The sequence below is a fragment of the Cygnus atratus genome, chromosome 1, assembly GCF_013377495.2.
Source record: "Cygnus atratus isolate AKBS03 ecotype Queensland, Australia chromosome 1, CAtr_DNAZoo_HiC_assembly, whole genome shotgun sequence".
Classification (NCBI taxonomy): Eukaryota; Metazoa; Chordata; class Aves; order Anseriformes; family Anatidae; genus Cygnus; species Cygnus atratus.
The window spans coordinates 78,695,570-78,714,008 of NC_066362.1; the positions used below are offsets into that span (position 1 = coordinate 78,695,570).

The window sequence follows — 18,439 nt, forward strand, 5'->3', positions numbered from 1 at the left end:
AGTCCAAGGTAGAGCTCCAGCTCTGTCATTGAAAAAATCATATATTTGTTTCCATCTTGATTCTACTGACATGAGTTTATTTGGCATAATATAGCTCCCTATAAGCCACAGAACTGCATATGAATGAATGGTCTCTGGTTGTGAAATCCTTTTGTTAGTAGTTCCCTGTGGCGCTTCTAGGCCCCCATAGGAAAAGACAGAGCTATTCTACTTTATTAACCTGGCATTCTGACTACATTGATCTCATTGGCCTGTATTTAATGGTAAAAAAGGAACAATTTTAGTGATTTTACAGAAAGAATTAAAAGTGGGAAGGTGATATTTTGTGACTTTTGAATGAGAAGGAGGGGAAGTGCTCTCCATTTCACTGTTCCGTGAAGCAAGAGCCAAACCTATCACTGGCTTTGCAGAACCACGCTCAAGTTAAAAACAGTATAGCCAGCCTTAATTTTGTTATATTCTCTAAAACTGAGTACCTTCAAAATAGAAAGGGAGTCGGGAGAGAGAAAGATAGATGGAGAGAGAGAGGTATAAAACCATTTTGTTTTGTTTGTTGTAAGTGGGACAAATTGTTTTTATACAAAAGGAAACTAAGCTTAGTAGGGCAAAACTGAAAAAGAAAGTTTTATAGCTCTTTCTCAGTGACAGAGCCTATGAAGGTGGAATAATGTCTATAATGGACTGATACTTACCTGGTTTTCCTGGTCTTGTGGATAGTAAGTAGGCATTTGAAAGAAATTGAGTGACTACTGCATATTTCAGAGGCAAATTGACAGAGAGTTGTTTGTTTTTTTTTTTGGGGGGGGTGTGGGAGTGTCTGTGACAACAGAATCTTTACTTGAATTTAGACCTTTTTGGCACCACTGCTTTTCATCTTCTCCTCTCTGTTTCTCTCTCAGCTGAGCCATGCATCTGACTGCTTTTCTGGTAGGCCACCCTTCAGTTAGTTTTGTGTGAGAAGCATGTGGTATTTACTTGGTCTGTGTATTCAGGTTAGCCTATTTTATTTTCACCAAATCATGGTTTTGGTCAAACTGGTCTTTTTCATCATGATCATAATCTATTTCCCCAGCTGGTGTTAGGCTCTTGAAACAAGCCTGTGATTTATGTATCCGTAGCTCTACTTTTGTTAATGGCAAAAAAAATATTAGCAATACCATATATTTCTTAACTCAGATAGTCTTGAACCATTTTGTTGATCCTTTCCTTTATCCATCTTTTCTTGTGTTTTTTCTTCTGAGTACTGGCACATACCATCAGGCCTGCATGCTGATGAACTGTGTGTTTTGCTTAGGTGCGACATGAGAACAAGTGTGTTGCTCCTGAGAGGTGCCCGTGTTTTCACAACGGAAGAGAATATGCCAAGGGAGAAACAGTGACTAATGACTGCAATACCTGGTGAGCCACTGGAACTGCATTTTTCTATGGAACACTTAATATATTTCTAAAATATATATAAAATAATTGTTTGCTTAATGGATCTTTTTTGTATGAAGTCAGGCTTTGTAGTGCCATAACAAACCTATTACACAGACCAACATGTTCCCTTTGCATGTGGCATAAAGACCAGTGCAATGTCTGGCAAACTGTACCTGGTGCCTCACAAATAGGTAGCCCACGTAGAATCATAGAATCATTCAGGTTGGAAAAGACCTCTAAGATCATCTAGTTCAACCTTTAAACTAGTACTAAAGTTCACCACTAAACCATGTTACTAAGTTCTACATTACACATTTCTTGAAGACTTCCAGGGATGGTGACTCAACTACTTTCCTGGATAGCCTGTTCCAATGCCTCACAACCCTTTCAGTAAAGAAATTTCTTCTAATATCCAACTTAAACCTCCCCTGGTGAATCTTTGAGACCATTTCCCCTTATCTTATCACTTGCTGCTTGGGAGAAGAGACTGATCCCCACCTTGCTATAGCCTCCTTTAAAGTAATTGGAAAGAGTGATAAGGTCTCTCCTGAGCCTCCTTTTCTCTAGGCTAAACAATCCCAGCTCCTTCAGCTGCTCATCATAAGACTTGTTTTCTAGAGCCTTTACCACCTTCGTTGCCCTTCTCTGGACACGCTCCAGTACCTCGATGTCCTTGTTGTAGTGAGGGGCCCAAAACTGAACATGGTATTTGAGGTGCAGCCTCACCAGAGCCAAGTACAGACGGACAGTCACTTCCCTAGTCCTGCAGGCCAAACTATTTCTGATACAAGCCAGGATGCTGTTGGCCTTCTTGGCCACCTGAGCTGGCTCATATTCAGCCAGATATTGATCAATACCCCCAGGTCCCTTTCTGATGGGCAGCCTTCCAGCCATTCTTACATCAACCCATAGCACTGCTTAGGGTTGTTGTGCCCTTAGTGCAGGACCCAGCACTTGGCCTTGTTGAACTTCGTACAGTTGGCCTCGGCCCATCAGTCCAGCCTATCGAGATCCTTCTGTATAGCCTTCCTGCACTTGAGCAGATCAACATTCCTGCCTAACTCAGTGTCATCTGCAAACTCACTGACAGTGCACTCGATCTCCTTGTCCAGACCATTGATAAAGATATTGATGAGAATTGGCCCCACCACTGAGCCCTGAGGGACACCACTAGTGACTGGCTTCCAACTCAGTTTAACTCTTTGGGTCTGGCCACCCGGCCAGTTTTTAACCCAACATAGTGTACAGAATCACGGAATCACCGAATGGCTGAGGTTGTGTTTCAGTTTGTGCCTGTTGCCTATTGTCCTGTCACTGGGCACAACTGAAAAGAGACTGGCTCCATCGTCTTGACGCCCTTCCCTCAGATATTTGTACACATTGATGAGGTCTCCCCTCAGTCTTCACTTTTTAGGCTAAACAGGCCCAGTTCTCTCAGCCTGTCCTCGTACAACAGGCGTACACCCATCCAAGCCTTGAGAGGCCAGCTTCTTCAGGAGAATGCCATGGGAAATGGTGTCAGAAGCCTTACTGAAGTCTAGGTAGAGCAAATCCACAGCCTTTCCTTCATCCACTGAGTGCATCACCTTGTCCGAGAAGGAGATCGAGTGTTTCAGGGAGGACTTGCCTTTGATAAACCCATGCTGACTGGACATGATCACCTGATTGTCCTGTAAGTGCTGCATGACACTCAAGATAATCTGCTCTATGAGCTTCCCTGGAACTGAGGTCAGACTGACAGGCCTGTAGTTTCCCGAATCCTCCTTCTGGCCCTTCTTGTAGATAGGTATCACATTTGCTAGGTGAGAGTTGACTTGGACCTTCCTGATAGCCAGGACTGCTGATAAATGTCGGAAAGTGGCTTTGCGAGCGCATCCACCAGCTCACTCAATACCTTCATGTCTGTGTAGGTCCTCTGTAGGCACTAGGATTTGCTTCTTGGTCTTTCAACGCAAGAAAAAATGCAGGAGCAGTGGGAAGAATGGAGCCTGCATTTTGTTTCTAACCTCTGCTGTCATGCTTCCCATGGAACCCTACAAATCAATCCTTTTCAGGCAGGAGCATGCATCAGCAGAAGGGCTGTGATATGCCAACTGTATGCCCTTCAGGCAAATGTTAAAGAGGAGCCTCAGGAAAGGTATAGATTATTTGCCTGCTGGATATCTCTTGATTTTTACCTGCACAGCACACTCACTGTTTTGGAGAGGTGTTTCGTTCTCTGTGCTCTGTACCATTGGTACAGAAACTGTGTTCTTTTTGGACTTCTTTGTGTGACTAATTGGAATTGGATCAGAGAATCAGCACCTTGAAACTAGTGGGACTGCTCATAACTAGTTAGATTTGGATATGAGGTTTCATGGTTTTGTATGGAAATAGTTCTCTTCCAATATATTACTTTATGAATTGTGTATTACAATTAAAGCTGGGGAAAAGTATGTTTCAAGGGAGGAAGATGGAGGAAAAACTGAGTTTCTTTTATAGATACGTATACTGTAATGTGCTTACACTGCAAGTGGGTAAAAGTGACTCAGTTAAAAAACAGACACAGTGATAATTTTATTCATATAGTAAGGTGTAAAGCTCCTTCATATTGTTGTGAAATTTGCAAGATTCACTATGTTCTTTACAATAACCATGCACAGTCTTTTATTTTCAATTGTTCTTAAAATCTTCAATCTTGAAATAGTTATAGCCATATTGCTTTGTTCTTGTAACTGGCCTTTTGTTTTTTGACAATGACATTGTAAAGGACATTTCCTCTTAAACACAGAATTTTCTTCAATATCAACATCAAGAAAATGTTAGAAAATATGCTTTTTCTCATTGGTAAGAAAGCCTTCATCTTATTTTAGATATTTTTCTTTAGTATGAAAATAAGATTGGAAAATAAGTTCCTTTCAAAAAGTAGCAATAGGGCTGTTTAAACTATAAAACTTTGAACAGCTTAATGATAGTTCTCAGCAAATATCAAGTCAAATGTCATTTAGAAAGTGATATAGGAAATTACTATTGCTTTGAGAATTAATAAGAATTGAGAGTCTGCATTTTGGAGCTCAGATCTTCCTTTTCTTTTGTTTTTGCTTTTCGTACTGCTGTTGCAGGAGTTCTCATTCTCACTTGTTCTTAGCCAGATGTGAACACCTGCAAACGCAATATATGAGTCAGAGGTGTCAGATTTGGCGTTTACATTTGACTTGACATATGGGAGACCCTAATTCATGAACAACGGAATGTCTCCAAGTCTAAGCTAGTGGCAAAGCTTTTGTTATGCTGTGTATTGGGAATTCATTGTAGAGCTCAGTGAAAATCTTGGAATAACATTTATGAAGCCGGACACAGAATAAATTTGCTAATCTGAATTTTGCTAAACCATATACTTTATAATCTGTCTTTGCACATACACACAAAATCTTGGTCTTACTCTACATATTTGATTTAGTAGAGGATGGTGTAATAGGTTTCATGTTAGTGAAACATCATTCTTTGAAGAAAATGTATTGCACAACAATTTATTATGCTTTGAAGTATTATCAAGAGTAAGCATTGATTACTCTTGGGTTAAGGCATTACTCTGGGACAACAGAGAACTCAGTTCAGTACCTGTTTTTGCTTTGGTTAGCAATTTGATCTTGGGAAAATACTTTGGGTATTTCATCCCTCAGTTTTTACATCTGTAAAGTAGGGATAAAATTCCCCTTTCCCTGCCCTTACAGAGCTTGATTAGAAAATCCCTAGGGCAGTGAAGTTGTTCATCTGCATTCATATACATTTTGTAGATGAATGCTTCTCCCACCTCATGCAAGCTATTGCTTATTAGATTATTAAATTATTATTATTAGATTAGATTATTAGATTGTGTTAGAGGCTATTCTAAACCCCCAAATTAATAACAAATGAGTGAACAGAATTTCTGCTTCATTGACCTTTCTTTTTATTTGTTTGCTCAGTTTCTTGTTAGTTAACAAATCAATTTATTTCACAGTTCAAAAGCATGGGTATGCCAAGTGAAAGATCCCCTTTCATACCTGCAGCTTGTGTAGTAAAGCCTGTGAGTCTCCAGGATACACAGGCTTGGGTGGATACTCTGAAGTCTCTTCTTATCTTTGTTTCTGAATTTCCCTTATTTTAGCATGAGGATAATGGTATTTACCTCCTTGAGCCTTATTTGTAAGGGTACTTTGTAGGATTTAGATTGTTATGTATCACAGTAACAAAAGGATGCAAGGATTCTTGGCAACTCTTAGAAATTTAATAATGTTTGATGTTGAATATGTCCAGTTTGGTATCCTCATGAAGAATAAGAGGTCTGATATTTTTTATTCAGCCTGTTATGCTGTTATAACTGCATTAAAATCAATCGAGTTTACAGTAAGATTTAAAAAAAAAGAAAAAGAAAAGAAAAAAGTGGAGGTAGGGGGGAAGAGATACCAAAAAAAGAATGCAGTCTGTTTCATCATGGCATCACTGCATTTATACGACAATGATAGTGCAGTTCAACTGCTACAGCAACATGGGTATAATGAGTTCAAGAACTTAACCCTGTGCCTGATTTATCTTCAGAATTCCCCTCTCTATGAAAAGACAAGACAGTATCTTGCTTTGCATGTCAGGCTATGCCATCCTTTTCTTCCATAATCTGTGCTTGTGAGGAAGTCTAGCAGGCATTCTATGTAACGTTACTTGTAAGCTATACAGGCAGGGAACAGCCAGTGTACCTCATTTCAAGATCAGGCATGCTCTTGTCACAGCTTCTGTCAAATAAACTGATATTTAGCTTGGTGTCAAATGTGTATGTATGTAGCCAAATGTGAATTCTCCTATACAGTGGATATTCTGCTTTGACCACCACAGGAGACCTCAGGGGACAGTATCACACTGTAGGCCATTCCTCAGAGGGTGTATGTACATGTGTACCTATGTGCAGAAAATGAAATATTTCTATTCATATGTGTGTTCTTGTCAGACTATGAGGTAATGTCTTCAGTTGCTAGGTCAGATAAACTATGTTGAAGAATTAACTTTATGTAAGAGCAGACACCTATTAAGAGAAGGGTGGTATTATCCTTAAGTATATAATCTGAACAAAAGCCACTGGACAGGACTGAGTTACAGTTCTGGTTACTTTGTCCCAAAAATTGGTCACTAGAGAAAACATGTCCTTTGACATCATCTGAATATTAAATTTACCACTATTTTGGCTTTCAATGAGGAAAAATGGACAGTACTGCAGATAAAAACAGGGTTGCTGATATTATACTTTATATTTAAACTGTAATGGTCCTTAGAGGGTAAATTGTTTTTCTAAAGGATACTCTGAGCAGAACAGGACATCCAAAATAAAGTACTAGTAGTATGATGAAATATTCCAGAAGGATCTGTTCAGGCCTCTTTTTGTAATACAGATGTTCAAAAAGCATGTATTCCTGTGTACAGCTTGTAAGAAAAGGGGAAACACATTCTTTAGGCATTGAACATGTAAATTCACTATTTGGATTTCTGCACCCAGTGTTATTGTATGTTAATTTATGCTGATGAGTGAGGTTGTCATCTGGTGCATGGTGGTGTAATGAAAACTATCTGGGTAGCCCAGGGACGATCTGCTGTGGACACAACTGAGCAGCAGCACAGAAAAAACGCATAGATTCCTCAGAGTTGCAGCTAATGGCCAGATTTAAGACATGCAGGGGAACAGTGCTTCCATTTGGTCTGCAGTAGGTCACTCCCTGACCTGTGCACAGGAAAAAGAAGAGAACAAAGTTCAAGTCAAATCTCACCCTGGGGAATTACACGATTTGCCCATAGAAGACAACAAGTCAAATATTAAAACAACTTCCCCCCCTCAAACCAAAACCAACAAACCCCAAAATGACCAGAAAGAAATATATACATCAAAATTTTTACTCTTTTATTTCCAGCTTAGCATACTAAGAATGTTATTTATTTATTTATTTTACAAAAAATGTGTTGCTTTGATATACTAGGCAAATGATTTCTTAATGTCTATTTAGTTAAGAGGATGCTTGGCTTGATCTTAAGTAAATAAATACATAAACAAACAAACAAATAAAACAAAACAACAACAACAAAACATTAGACCGTAACTCTGCATTTGAAATAGTCACCACACAAAAAAAATCTGTTCTATAAAAACAATTCCTGTATGTTGCAATTGCTCTTATCATTTCTTATTATTGGTTAATAATATGCAGTTACCTATACATTACAGTGCACCTTTTGTCCAAAGTTCCATTTCCTGCAGGGGAGTCTGGTCTTTTAGACATGGGTTAGGTTTTGACATTATTATTTCCGTTGCAAGATAGCAGAGAATGACAAAGTCATTCCATTCATAAAGACATGTATGTGTGCTTCTTATTGTGGACAAATCATGAACACCTAACCTCATTTCAGATTTAAAGAAAGCTGATAACAAAGAAAATCAAACTGAAATATCAGCCTTCAGCACTTATAGTTAAACAACTTTCAGCTAAGAATCTGCATCCTTAATATATCTGTGCCTACTACTTACTGCAGAGTTTAATTGCTGGCAGTATTGCTCAGAAAACTTGGACTCCAATTTTATTTTCAAATATCTCGGTGGAAGAGATACTTCAGTCAGTATCAAAGTCTTGGGTTCAGAGCAGATTTGACTCCTGTCTCCTAGGAAAGTAGACTAGAAGATCAAATGAAGTCTTCTGGTGTTATGCTCTACAAATCTATGAAGGCTCAAAAGATGTTTTTTACCCTTAATTATTTGGTGTGTTAAGTGCCTTTATTTGTGAATATTTTGTCTGAAGAACTTGAAAATGGCTTCATTTTCATTAAGTGCCAAACACGATTTATATTGAAGTCCCATCCCCTTTTAAACTACCTTGAACTGAGGACCCCAAAATCTGTGGGTGTTGTTGAATACAACGACAAGTATAAGTAAAAGTTTTGTCAAGCAGATAGTGAAAGATACAAGATAGTAACTGTCAATGTTTGTTGTGTGTCCTTTGAAGAATCATCAGATCATGAGCTCCTGGAAGCAGCAACTTTTGCTGTTTCTCTTTTCCTGAAGCACCTTACATTCTCTTACTTTTTATATACATTGGAAATGATAACTGTCACTGATTTGCCTCTGTTGCAGTGTGTGTCGTGGTCGAAAATGGGAATGCACCAAAAATTCTTGTGATGGCACCTGCAGTGTTATTGGTACAGCTCATTATTTGACATTTGATGGATTGAAATACAGGTTTCCAGGAGACTGTCAGTATGTATTAGTTCAGGTAAGAGTACGTCAAATGCCTAAACTGTCTGATTGTGTATAAAGTGTGTTACACCAGGAGAAAAGTCCAGCATCTGGAAAAGTCTCAGTAAAATGATCACTAAGTCACGTTCAATGCAGAGGAGAGCAGAGCTTATTACTGGCTTGACAGATACCCCGAGAAATTCGAAGACTTCATTGTTTTATAGAGAAGTGAATTAGGTTGTGGTATGTCTAGCTGGCTGTCATAAAACATGTGAGAGCAGCATGGTATAGAGAAACCTTAAATCTCAGCTCTAGCAATGGAGTTTAGGTGCCTGTACGTCGGTCTTTCCTTGCTCCCCAGTTGCCTATTCATCCTCTAGTGAGGATGGCTTATTGTGTCCGACTTCTCCTTCAGACTAAGTGGGACAAGAAGTGTTTAGTGAAACTGCTTTAAATACTTCCAGAGCAGAGATTCTACTCATTCAGGTTGACAACATCACTGTCCTGTTCTATGCACCAAACTGTTTGCAGTACACTGACAATACCCATTTTCTTCATAGCAAAGAGGAGAGGTGAATAAAAACACAGCACACTAATATCAGCCTGTGATTTGTGGGAGCAGCTAGAAATTTAGAGAGTTAAATGAGAATAAAGCTCAACTACAAATGCAAATCGTTATTTTATCATTGAGTCTTGTTTTCACTGTTATACCAGTTTGTATTTGTGTATTAAGATGTACACAGTGACAGATCTTTGAAACATCACAGACTGTAATAGCGTGGATTGTCCCTGCTAAAGAATACCCTACAAAATATGCAGGCAAGTATATGTGTATGTCACTGGCAGAGTGTACCTTATTCTTGGAGAGGTGGACAACACGAATACCAATGCTAAGAACTAAATAAATCAATATGGGAATAACAGACATGCGTACATATATCTTATTGGCTATGTAGAGTATTATTTGAGCACTCATTTTTCTCCATAGATCTGTATGTGTTTCTCAAATACCCATATTAATGACTCATTCATTTATTTTTTTCTGATAGGATTTCTGCAAGGATGACTCTGGGACATTCCGGATATTAATTTCAAATGAAGGATGTGGCTTCACTGGAGAAAAGTGCTCGAAAAGGGTTATCATTCTGTATAAAAGTGGAGAAATAGAGTTGTTTAATGGAAATGTATGTACACGCCGGTTCTCTTTCTTTCCCTTTTTTGACGAGACTGTTAAAATTTCAGGATGCTTGGTAATGTAACATGAGGGATGAATAATCTTATGCTCAGTGGTTCTTGAAAACCAAATCATAAATTGAACAGATTAGTAAGATAATAATAATTATAATTATAAAGGATTATTGTAATTAGCCATTTTTCTTCCAGAGATATAATGCCATTTTGGTATTTCTGCTTGATGTCAGTAAGTTTATCTTGGATAAAAATGCTGTTTAATGCAAGCTCATTTGAGGAATACCCTTTCTAAATGTGAGAGGTCTAAGAATATTTCAATCAAGGTTAAATGTAAGGAAGAGCTAAGAAGTGACTGTCCCATGACTAGTAAAACTTCAGACCTAAATTAGCAGTCTGAAGGACTGAGCACACAGGGAAAGTGCCTGTAAGTTGATACTGCAGAACCAAGTACCAACTATTCTTTCCCTTGTTATATTGTCAGATAGGAAATCCGGACGACTGGATTTCGCTTTTTTTCCCCCTTTCCTATCAACAAACAATGAAGAATTGACAAAGAATCACTTCCACCTCCCATGTCACTACATGGCAGGAAAGAAGCTTTCCAAAGGGCAGAGTTCAGCTCTTTTCCTTGGGCTCTGTACCTGTCTGTGTGCTCCAACATTCCAGAGCTATAATGAATTGCAGGGTTTCAGTTGCTCAGTTTTCAGAAGTACTGGGCTCTAAACTGGCATCTGGGCTAGAGATCTGCAAAAATGTTCCCAGTGAAATGTGAAACTGCTCTACATTTGCCTTGTTTGGTTTAACAGTCAAAGCTGAATCAGGTTTTGCATAGTCTGCAAATTGCCTGCAAATTGCTGCTTGCCACTGATGCTTGACAGGAACTTGTAAAACATGACCATTATTAATAGTGTCTGCACAGTGTACCTTGACAGCAGATGATCCATGTAGGCTTTTGGTTGCTGGAGGAATGAACACAGGACATTTTGGTTGTGCAACCAACTCTTCATTTCCACTGGCTAAAGAGTCTCCTATCTGAATGAGGGTGAATACTAGTTCAGGGATCAGTCTGCAAAACCAGCTGTAGTCTGAGAGCTCCTTTAGGAGTCATTTTTCAGAAGAGGTATGATTCCACTTGGACACCTAAATAAGGGGCAGAAAAGACAGGAGATGGAAATTAGGCAGCTGGTGAGTCCTAGTGAGAACATCAGAGGGTGCTTGTTTTCTGAGAATGTCCTTGCAAACCAGGTCTGTATCACAAGACAGACCACTGGACTTTCAGTTGTCTTTCTGTTGAGTGCATGGCTCTGTGTAATAGGGAAGGTTTTCTTAGAAATAGCAGAAAACAGAGAAGGGATTAAGAAAAACCTTCTGAAGACTGGCAAACGCTCATACAGGGATGATTTTCTATACTCTTTTCCCAGGCCAGTCCTTAGAAGCAAGCAAGAGAATTGAGTCTTTTTATGTATTTATTTATTTATTTTGAGGGGGGCAACATATTTCCAAGTGGTATTGTTTTAAGATGGTAATGTTTTGAGAGCAGTTTCTAGTTTTATGTTAAATAGGGCTTAACTGAAGTATCTATATATTACAGTCATGCCTCATATTAAAAATAAATAAATAAATATTAATTTTTGCTCTTCTGAAACAAGTATATTTGCCACTTTGCAAGGCTGAAAGTTTACAAATTCATGGTTGGTAAAACAGCCTCCTTAAACATAGAAATTCTGTAATTTAGGTTAACCTGCCAGCTCAGCTTTGTCCTCCTTTGTTGTTGCTTTTTTGTTGCTTTGTTGTTGCTGTTTGTTCTTTTTGTTTTGTTTTGTTTTGATTTTGTTTTGCCTGTGTTTGTAAAGATAGAGAATACTATAGAAATTTAGATGATACATGACCAAATGCGTCTAGATAGTATACACATAGAATAAGTATGTATGGGCATAGAAGAAGATGAAAATGCTTCCAGTTCCTAGAATAGTCTATCTTTTAGCATATTTTTCCCTACAGACATTGAAAGCCCTTTTTGGGAGATCCTTCAAGAATGTAAGTTGTTTTCTCTGGGGATAAAGGCTTTTGATCACACTGCAGAGCTGAAGAAAATTGAATTACATTGCAGCATTTTTATTGAATTAAGCAAGGATGAGTAGTGGGATAAGGAGGTATTTTTCCCTCAAACTAGGGAGTGGTTGAATAGTTTCTGGGTTCCCCTTTTTTTCCATCCCTTTATCACTATTTGTACTGATTAAAAGGTTTCATCTACCTCTTCCACAAGCTAGCAGTTAGCAGTTAATGCATTAGTAGTATTTAAAGTAACAGCCATTCCAGACCTTTCTCTTGAAATGTGGTTAATAATCCTATTAAGGTTCCCATTGAAAGGGGATTACAATGTGAAAGAAAACATTTTAAATGAATTTCTCAAGTTCTCAGTAGCTGGAGGCTGTGAATTGGCAGTCAGATGGAAAGAAAGAGGAGAGGCACGCAGGGGAAGTGAAAGTGATGGAAAAATGGAAAAGAAAATAAACGACCAAAATGATCCTCTTAGGATTTTTCCTATTGCTTCCTATTGCTATGGTTGGGGAAAAAAAAATAATTCTTGACTTCAGAATCAGGCTTTGGCCCTTCAGAGACCACCCATGCATGTGTTTCTCTCAGTTCACATTACACCTTTACCAAGCCAGCCTTTTTGCCACTATCTGCCTCAGGAGCACAGAATTGTTAGTTTCCTTTTAATAAATAAATAAATAAAAATATAATTATTCAGCAAGCTATTACTGAGTATTTACTGGTATACCCAGTACTCTTATCAACCCAGCTTCAGTTTATCAGTCTTGGGTTTTGTGTGTCAGTGTTTATGGCGAATGTATGTTTTATCTCAGGAGTGCATAAGACGTTACGTCATTCAAAGTTGTAGAAATATGATGAGGTTGAAATACTGTACTTTTATCCCTATTTGCTATTCAGCAGTGCTGCTTTTAAGGCAATAATTTGTCCACTGCAGCTTTTCAGAGTAGAGACAGGTCTGTAATCAGTCCTGTACACATACTTTGTTCGCAGTTTTGCAAGTACTCAGGATCATCTGTTTGATGTCTGGGATCTGTCTGTTCTCTGGTGAACAGCATGTTTGAAAATAGCCACTAATCTATAAGTGCATGTCCCACTGGGAAGGTGACCCACATGTAAAAGGAATTAGAGAGACTGTTGATAACACAGTGTTTTTCTTGTTCAGGTGAACATCAAGGTACCTCCTAAGGACAGCGATGATTTAGAAGTCATGAAGTCTGGCCGTTATTACATCATTTTACTGGGCAACAGCATCAGTGTGACCTGGGATCTTGCCATGGGAGTCTCAGTTATTTTAAAAGCCAATTTCAAAGTAAGTGTTTTTTTTGCTTTAATTCTTACTCTCACTAAAGAATGCATTTGCACTCTTCTTGAGGGATAGCTTTTTTTTTTTTTTTTTTAATGCAGACATGCAGATAGATTTCCATGGAGTGCTTACTTGAAAATGAAGGGATTTTTTGTAATACGTAAAGGTCGCTTACCTTCCCTTATGGTTCAACTGTAATGGCAAAATTCTGGGTCTTTGGAGATGAGCTATGATAGAAGAGATGAATGCTATGGTGCCTTAGAATAACTTTACTTTGAAGGACTGAGATAATTTCTTCCATGTACAATAGGAACGAAAGGAGCCAGATTTACTAGTGATGGTAACATGATGGTCATCTTGAGGAATAAGATGGCATTATAGGTAAACTTCCTGGAGCCACTCCAAATACAGTCAACAGGTACCACTAGTCAGAGTTGTCTTCTTGCATTCTGGAGACCTTGGAGACAGACAGGTCCTACTTTCAGCTAAGCAGAATGGGAGTAAGAGCTAAACATTCTCTGTGACAGAATACGTGTATTTTAGTGAACTTGGCAAGGCCAGGGACAATTCAGTTTTTAAGCCTTGTGCCATTATAGTAGTAGGCTAAAAAGACTTAGCAAAGCTCTGAGACAGCCTACAGATGTAAGATTTATGTATTTTGTGTTTCTTTCCCTGCAAGGATCAAGTGTGTGGTCTGTGTGGAAATTTTGATGGAATCCAAAACAACGATTTGACCAGCAGCAATGAACATGTTGAAGTAGATCCAGTTGACTTTGGGAACTCTTGGAAAGTTAATACGTACTGTGCTGATGTCAAAAAGGTGATTATGAATAAACAGTGAAAACTAATTAATACTGGTTACAGTATCACTTGTGTGTGGGTAAAGAGCTTTGAAAAGATAAAAATAAATAGAAATGAACTCCTTCTCGTATATTTTTGCCAAATAATATTCTTTCTTGAAATCTGATAAAAGATCAATTAACTTATTTAAGGCCTATGGGCAGTCTGGCTTCAGATGAATATTAAAACAGCCAGTCTGCATGGTAGAGGCTATTCATAGAGTTTGCCAACCCAGACGCTAGAAATCCAGGTATAACTGGAAATCTCATTTTAGAGCTTAATCTAAAAAAACAGCTGTAATTTTCAGACAGGAGGAGTTCAGATAAAGATTTCATATTTCTCCATCCAAACTCTGTATCCCAAGTCTTAGTCCATTCATTTTTGAACAGCTCAGTGCACAGATTGATTTATTTCTTTATGGTTCTTGATGTTTTTAGATAGCAGTCAGTTATTACTTTCAGATTAGAGAGGCATGAGCAGAAAAGACAAGATGCAGGAGTGAGTGTAAGACTTTATTGCCATGATATCACAGCTTTTGAATTCTGAGTGCTACCTAAGTCCTCATTGTAGAGATTAGGTGATTTCACAGGGCACTAGTTATGCTACAAATAACTAGTGTACTTCCTCTTTTGCAAATATTGAGTTGTTTTTTTTTTTTGTTTAATCTTTCCTTAAAATATTTATATTGTCAGAAAAATATTTATTTTTGATCACATGAAATCTTCTGGGTTAGTTTACTTAGCCACAGCATTATCTTCCTGAATGCCTGAATGTGTTTTTTTTTTTTTTTTAAATATGACTTGACTGGAGCACAGAGAAGTTGTAATAATGGGGACTGAGACTTCTGGGTAAGACTGAGAAGGAGCAGCTCCACATTTCAGATCAGTTAGCACAAGACACAGCCTACAGGATATCTCTGTGATAAATACCATGTCGATACTTGTGCTCCTTGTTCTTAGCTAAATTAAAATGAAGAGGGGGAGACTAGTGAGGCTTTATTATTCAGCAGTAGCCTTGACTATTATCTGCTGAAGACTGATATTATCTGTGAGGCTCACAGGCCTCCTGGAGAGCTCTGAACAATTGTTTTTCAGGATGTATGTTTGGTACAGTGAGACTTAACATTATGAAAATATTTGTGTTAAAACTGCAGTATACAAACCTGGAGACAATGAGGGAGATGACCTGCTCTACTTTGTGTTCTTCTGCTGCAGAATTTGTTCCTGCCATGTAGCAAGATGAAACTTTATTCAAAGAAAGAATTTACTTTGTCATGAAAGGTTGGTTGGAGTAGATGATCTTATGATGTCATTTCCAACCTAAATGATTCTGTGATTCTGTGAAAAATGTCTAGTGCTAGTGAGTCTCTTACTTCAATTGGAAGAGTCCCTAAGATCCTAAAGTCAAGACTAATGCAGTGTGTGATTGTCTCTTACAATATTAAGCACAACCAGGAACAAGCCTTGGTGTCTCCATTGTGTAATGGCAACGTATTGAAGCAGGTGATGGTAGAAACATCATGCAGCATTTTGTCTGGGAGTCTCTTTGAAGAATGCAAAAAGCTTGTACGTATTGTTTCCTGTGTTTCACTTCCTTCAATTCTTCATGAGCTGTGTTGTCAGTGATTATAGCTGAGGGGAAAGTACAGTTGTGCTGACAGCATACAGGACATGAAGGGGACTGACTAATTGGCGTTCTCATCTGTGACCCTGTCCTGTAGCTGACGCTTTGTGGGAAAATGCAGGAATCCCCCTAGTGGAAAGCTATAGAAAAACTTCTGCTTGAGGGAAGTTTTACTCTAAACCCCAGACTGACACATGAAGTCAAGCACAGGGGTTAAGTTTTTGTTTTTGTTTTTGTTTTGGAGGAGGGGGGAAGGAGGCAGGGCAGGGTGAGGGGAAAAAAGTCCTGAGCTAATATAATGCCATTCATACTGCATTCTACCCCAAATGCACAAGAGGGTTTGGTAACAGGGCCCCAAATGTATAAAGTTGCTACATATCTGGAGTATTAAGGGACAATAAACTGCAATGTCTATAATAACTTTGAGAATGTGGCTTGATTTGAGTTCTTGCTGGTGTCAGCAGAAGGATCTCTACTGATTTTTGTGGCATCTCAACTCTTGGCAAATGGAGCAGGCAAACCACCTGAAGATTAAACATGTATAGAAGAAGGGGATGAAGGGAATCAGTGAGTGTACTGTACCCTGAATTTATCTTTTTTTCAGGTGAATCCTGAACCCTACATAGATATTTGTATGTATGACACTTGTGCTTGTGAGTCTACTGGGGACTGTGCTTGCTTCTGTGATGCTATAGCAGCCTATGCACATGTCTGTGCACAAAAAGGTGTTACTGTTCACTGGAGATCAGCAGATCTGTGCCGTAAGTACAGGGTAGATGGAGAAGAATTGGGAATGATTTTGTCTGGGAAATAAACTGAAAAGGTTCAAGCTCTTAATCAATAAGCCATTGGTTCAGCTAGACTGCTCTTATCCAGCTCTGCTCCTGCTGATGTCCAGAGTTCTCTTTAATTAAACCAGGCTAGAAGCAACATTTCCCTTCCCTTTTCTATTTATGTTCAGAACCGTACCTAGAAAAGCCATTCCCTCAGTAAGGGGATATAATACTTGTGGGACAATCAAATCCAGGGAAAGAAATATTCTTTTCTGTACATTTTTTTTTAAATTAGTGTCAATTCTTTGCAATTGTTTTTATCAAAAACAAATCTCTCTCATCTACAGCAAGTATTTCATTATATATATATATATATATATATATATATATATATATATAAGAAGTTTGAAGATGTGGCCTGCCATGGAAGTAGTAGAGAAAAAAAAGAAAAGTTATTTTACGATGTACATTTTTCTTTTGCAATGCATACATGGCCCACCTTGTACTCAGTTTGTTGTCTTAGTTTTGAGAGGCATGGTGACTATAGTCTGGTTTGATCTTCTGTCTACAATTTTTTTCACTATATAGCACAAAGCTGTGAGCACCTGAATAAACAAGAATTAGATTATCAATGTGAATGGCGATATAACAGCTGTGGACCCGCTTGTCTTATAACATGCCAGCACCCACAGCCTTTGAAGTGCCCTCTACAGTGTGTAGAAGGATGCCATGTGCACTGTCCTGCAGGTAAGTCCATCTTTTGATTTAGTCAGTTATTTACCTTTTTCTGCTCTGCTCCTGTTACTTTTTGGTATTGTTGTTCAGTTATTATTATTATTTTTTTTTTTCGTCCACACTGAATGTTGCTGTTGCATGACAAGAAGTATTACAGTCCAGGAATATTCACAGATTGCTAAGGCTGGAAATTGCATAAGATTTAGATACTGCAGTTAACTCATCAACAGTCTTACTGATGCATTTTCACTGTGTTTTCTTAACTGTGCAAGTTGGAAGGTCGTAGGCATCCTGATTTGAGTTTGTGAGATGAGCACAGCGTGTGGAGGACACTAAATGGTGCCTTGAAGAGGAGAATAGAATGCTGCCAGCAAGAATGAGAGGATGGGAACAGGGTAATAAGAAAGGGAGATAGGAGGAGAGTTAGGGGCTGTTTTACGATAGAGGCTGTTGACTTTGTAGGGTATGAATTTGTGCTGGACACTCAAAAAAAGCTGTCCTTCAGAGAGCTTTTCTCCAGCCCTACTGTGGTGGGGGAAACCCATTGACCTGACCTGACCTTCTCACTGCCTTCAGGTCTCTGGTGCCCTTGAGAGTGCCCGGCAGCTATCCTCCTCTGAGCGTGAACTTTCGGCCTAAATGTTCCCATCAACTCTCTTAGAAAAAATACAGGGGAGAGAGGAAAAGATAGACAGAAAGGGAGAGTGTGAAAGACAAGCAAGGTCCAAATGGAGAGTGAAAACTCAGATGAATAAATAGCTTGTAAGGTCAGAATGAAAAGACATGAAAGCAAAGACAGCAGGTATTTTAAGACCAGAATATTCTGGGCTTTGGTATCTCTCTTTTACACATTTACAGAAGGGTGAGGGGAGAGCCTTCTTGGATATAACTTTATGTAATTGTTAAATACAATACTTGAGCTTTCAGTACTAGGTGTTTAAATTGTACTCCAGTATGGTCAGAGCTAGGAGGTAGGCAATATGGGGCAAAATCAATAATATACAGATAAAAAGGAAACAGCTACTTTCTCCTCATATCTTTACTACTTCATTCTGAAGATATGTTCACCTTCTGTATGGTCCTGGCTGTTGTAGGGTATACTCTAAGTATTTACAGTATCTCACTAAAAGTGGTTATGAAGAAATGACATATTTATCTGTGTCAAACTTGGAGTGACCTTAACACAAGCAGAGTGTTCAGAACTCTTAAACCCAATTCACAGATCTTGTCTTTATTTTTATTTTTATTTTTATTTTTATTTTTATTTGT

At 38.5% G+C, this 18,439-nt stretch overlaps 1 protein-coding gene across 1 annotated transcript in view; it reads left to right on the top strand.

Moving 5' to 3' along the window:
• VWF (von Willebrand factor) overlaps positions 1–18,439 on the top strand; it is a 146,669-nt gene that overhangs the window by 54,581 nt on the left and 73,649 nt on the right. Inside the window, exons 18-25 of the mRNA XM_035540538.1 lie at positions 1,295–1,398; positions 8,546–8,684; positions 9,697–9,831; positions 13,059–13,205; positions 13,879–14,019; positions 15,485–15,604; positions 16,267–16,423; positions 17,024–17,182. Of these exons, the coding sequence (XP_035396431.1) occupies positions 1,295–1,398; positions 8,546–8,684; positions 9,697–9,831; positions 13,059–13,205; positions 13,879–14,019; positions 15,485–15,604; positions 16,267–16,423; positions 17,024–17,182 (1,102 nt within the window). The remainder of the gene's footprint in view (positions 1–1,294; positions 1,399–8,545; positions 8,685–9,696; positions 9,832–13,058; positions 13,206–13,878; positions 14,020–15,484; positions 15,605–16,266; positions 16,424–17,023; positions 17,183–18,439) is intronic.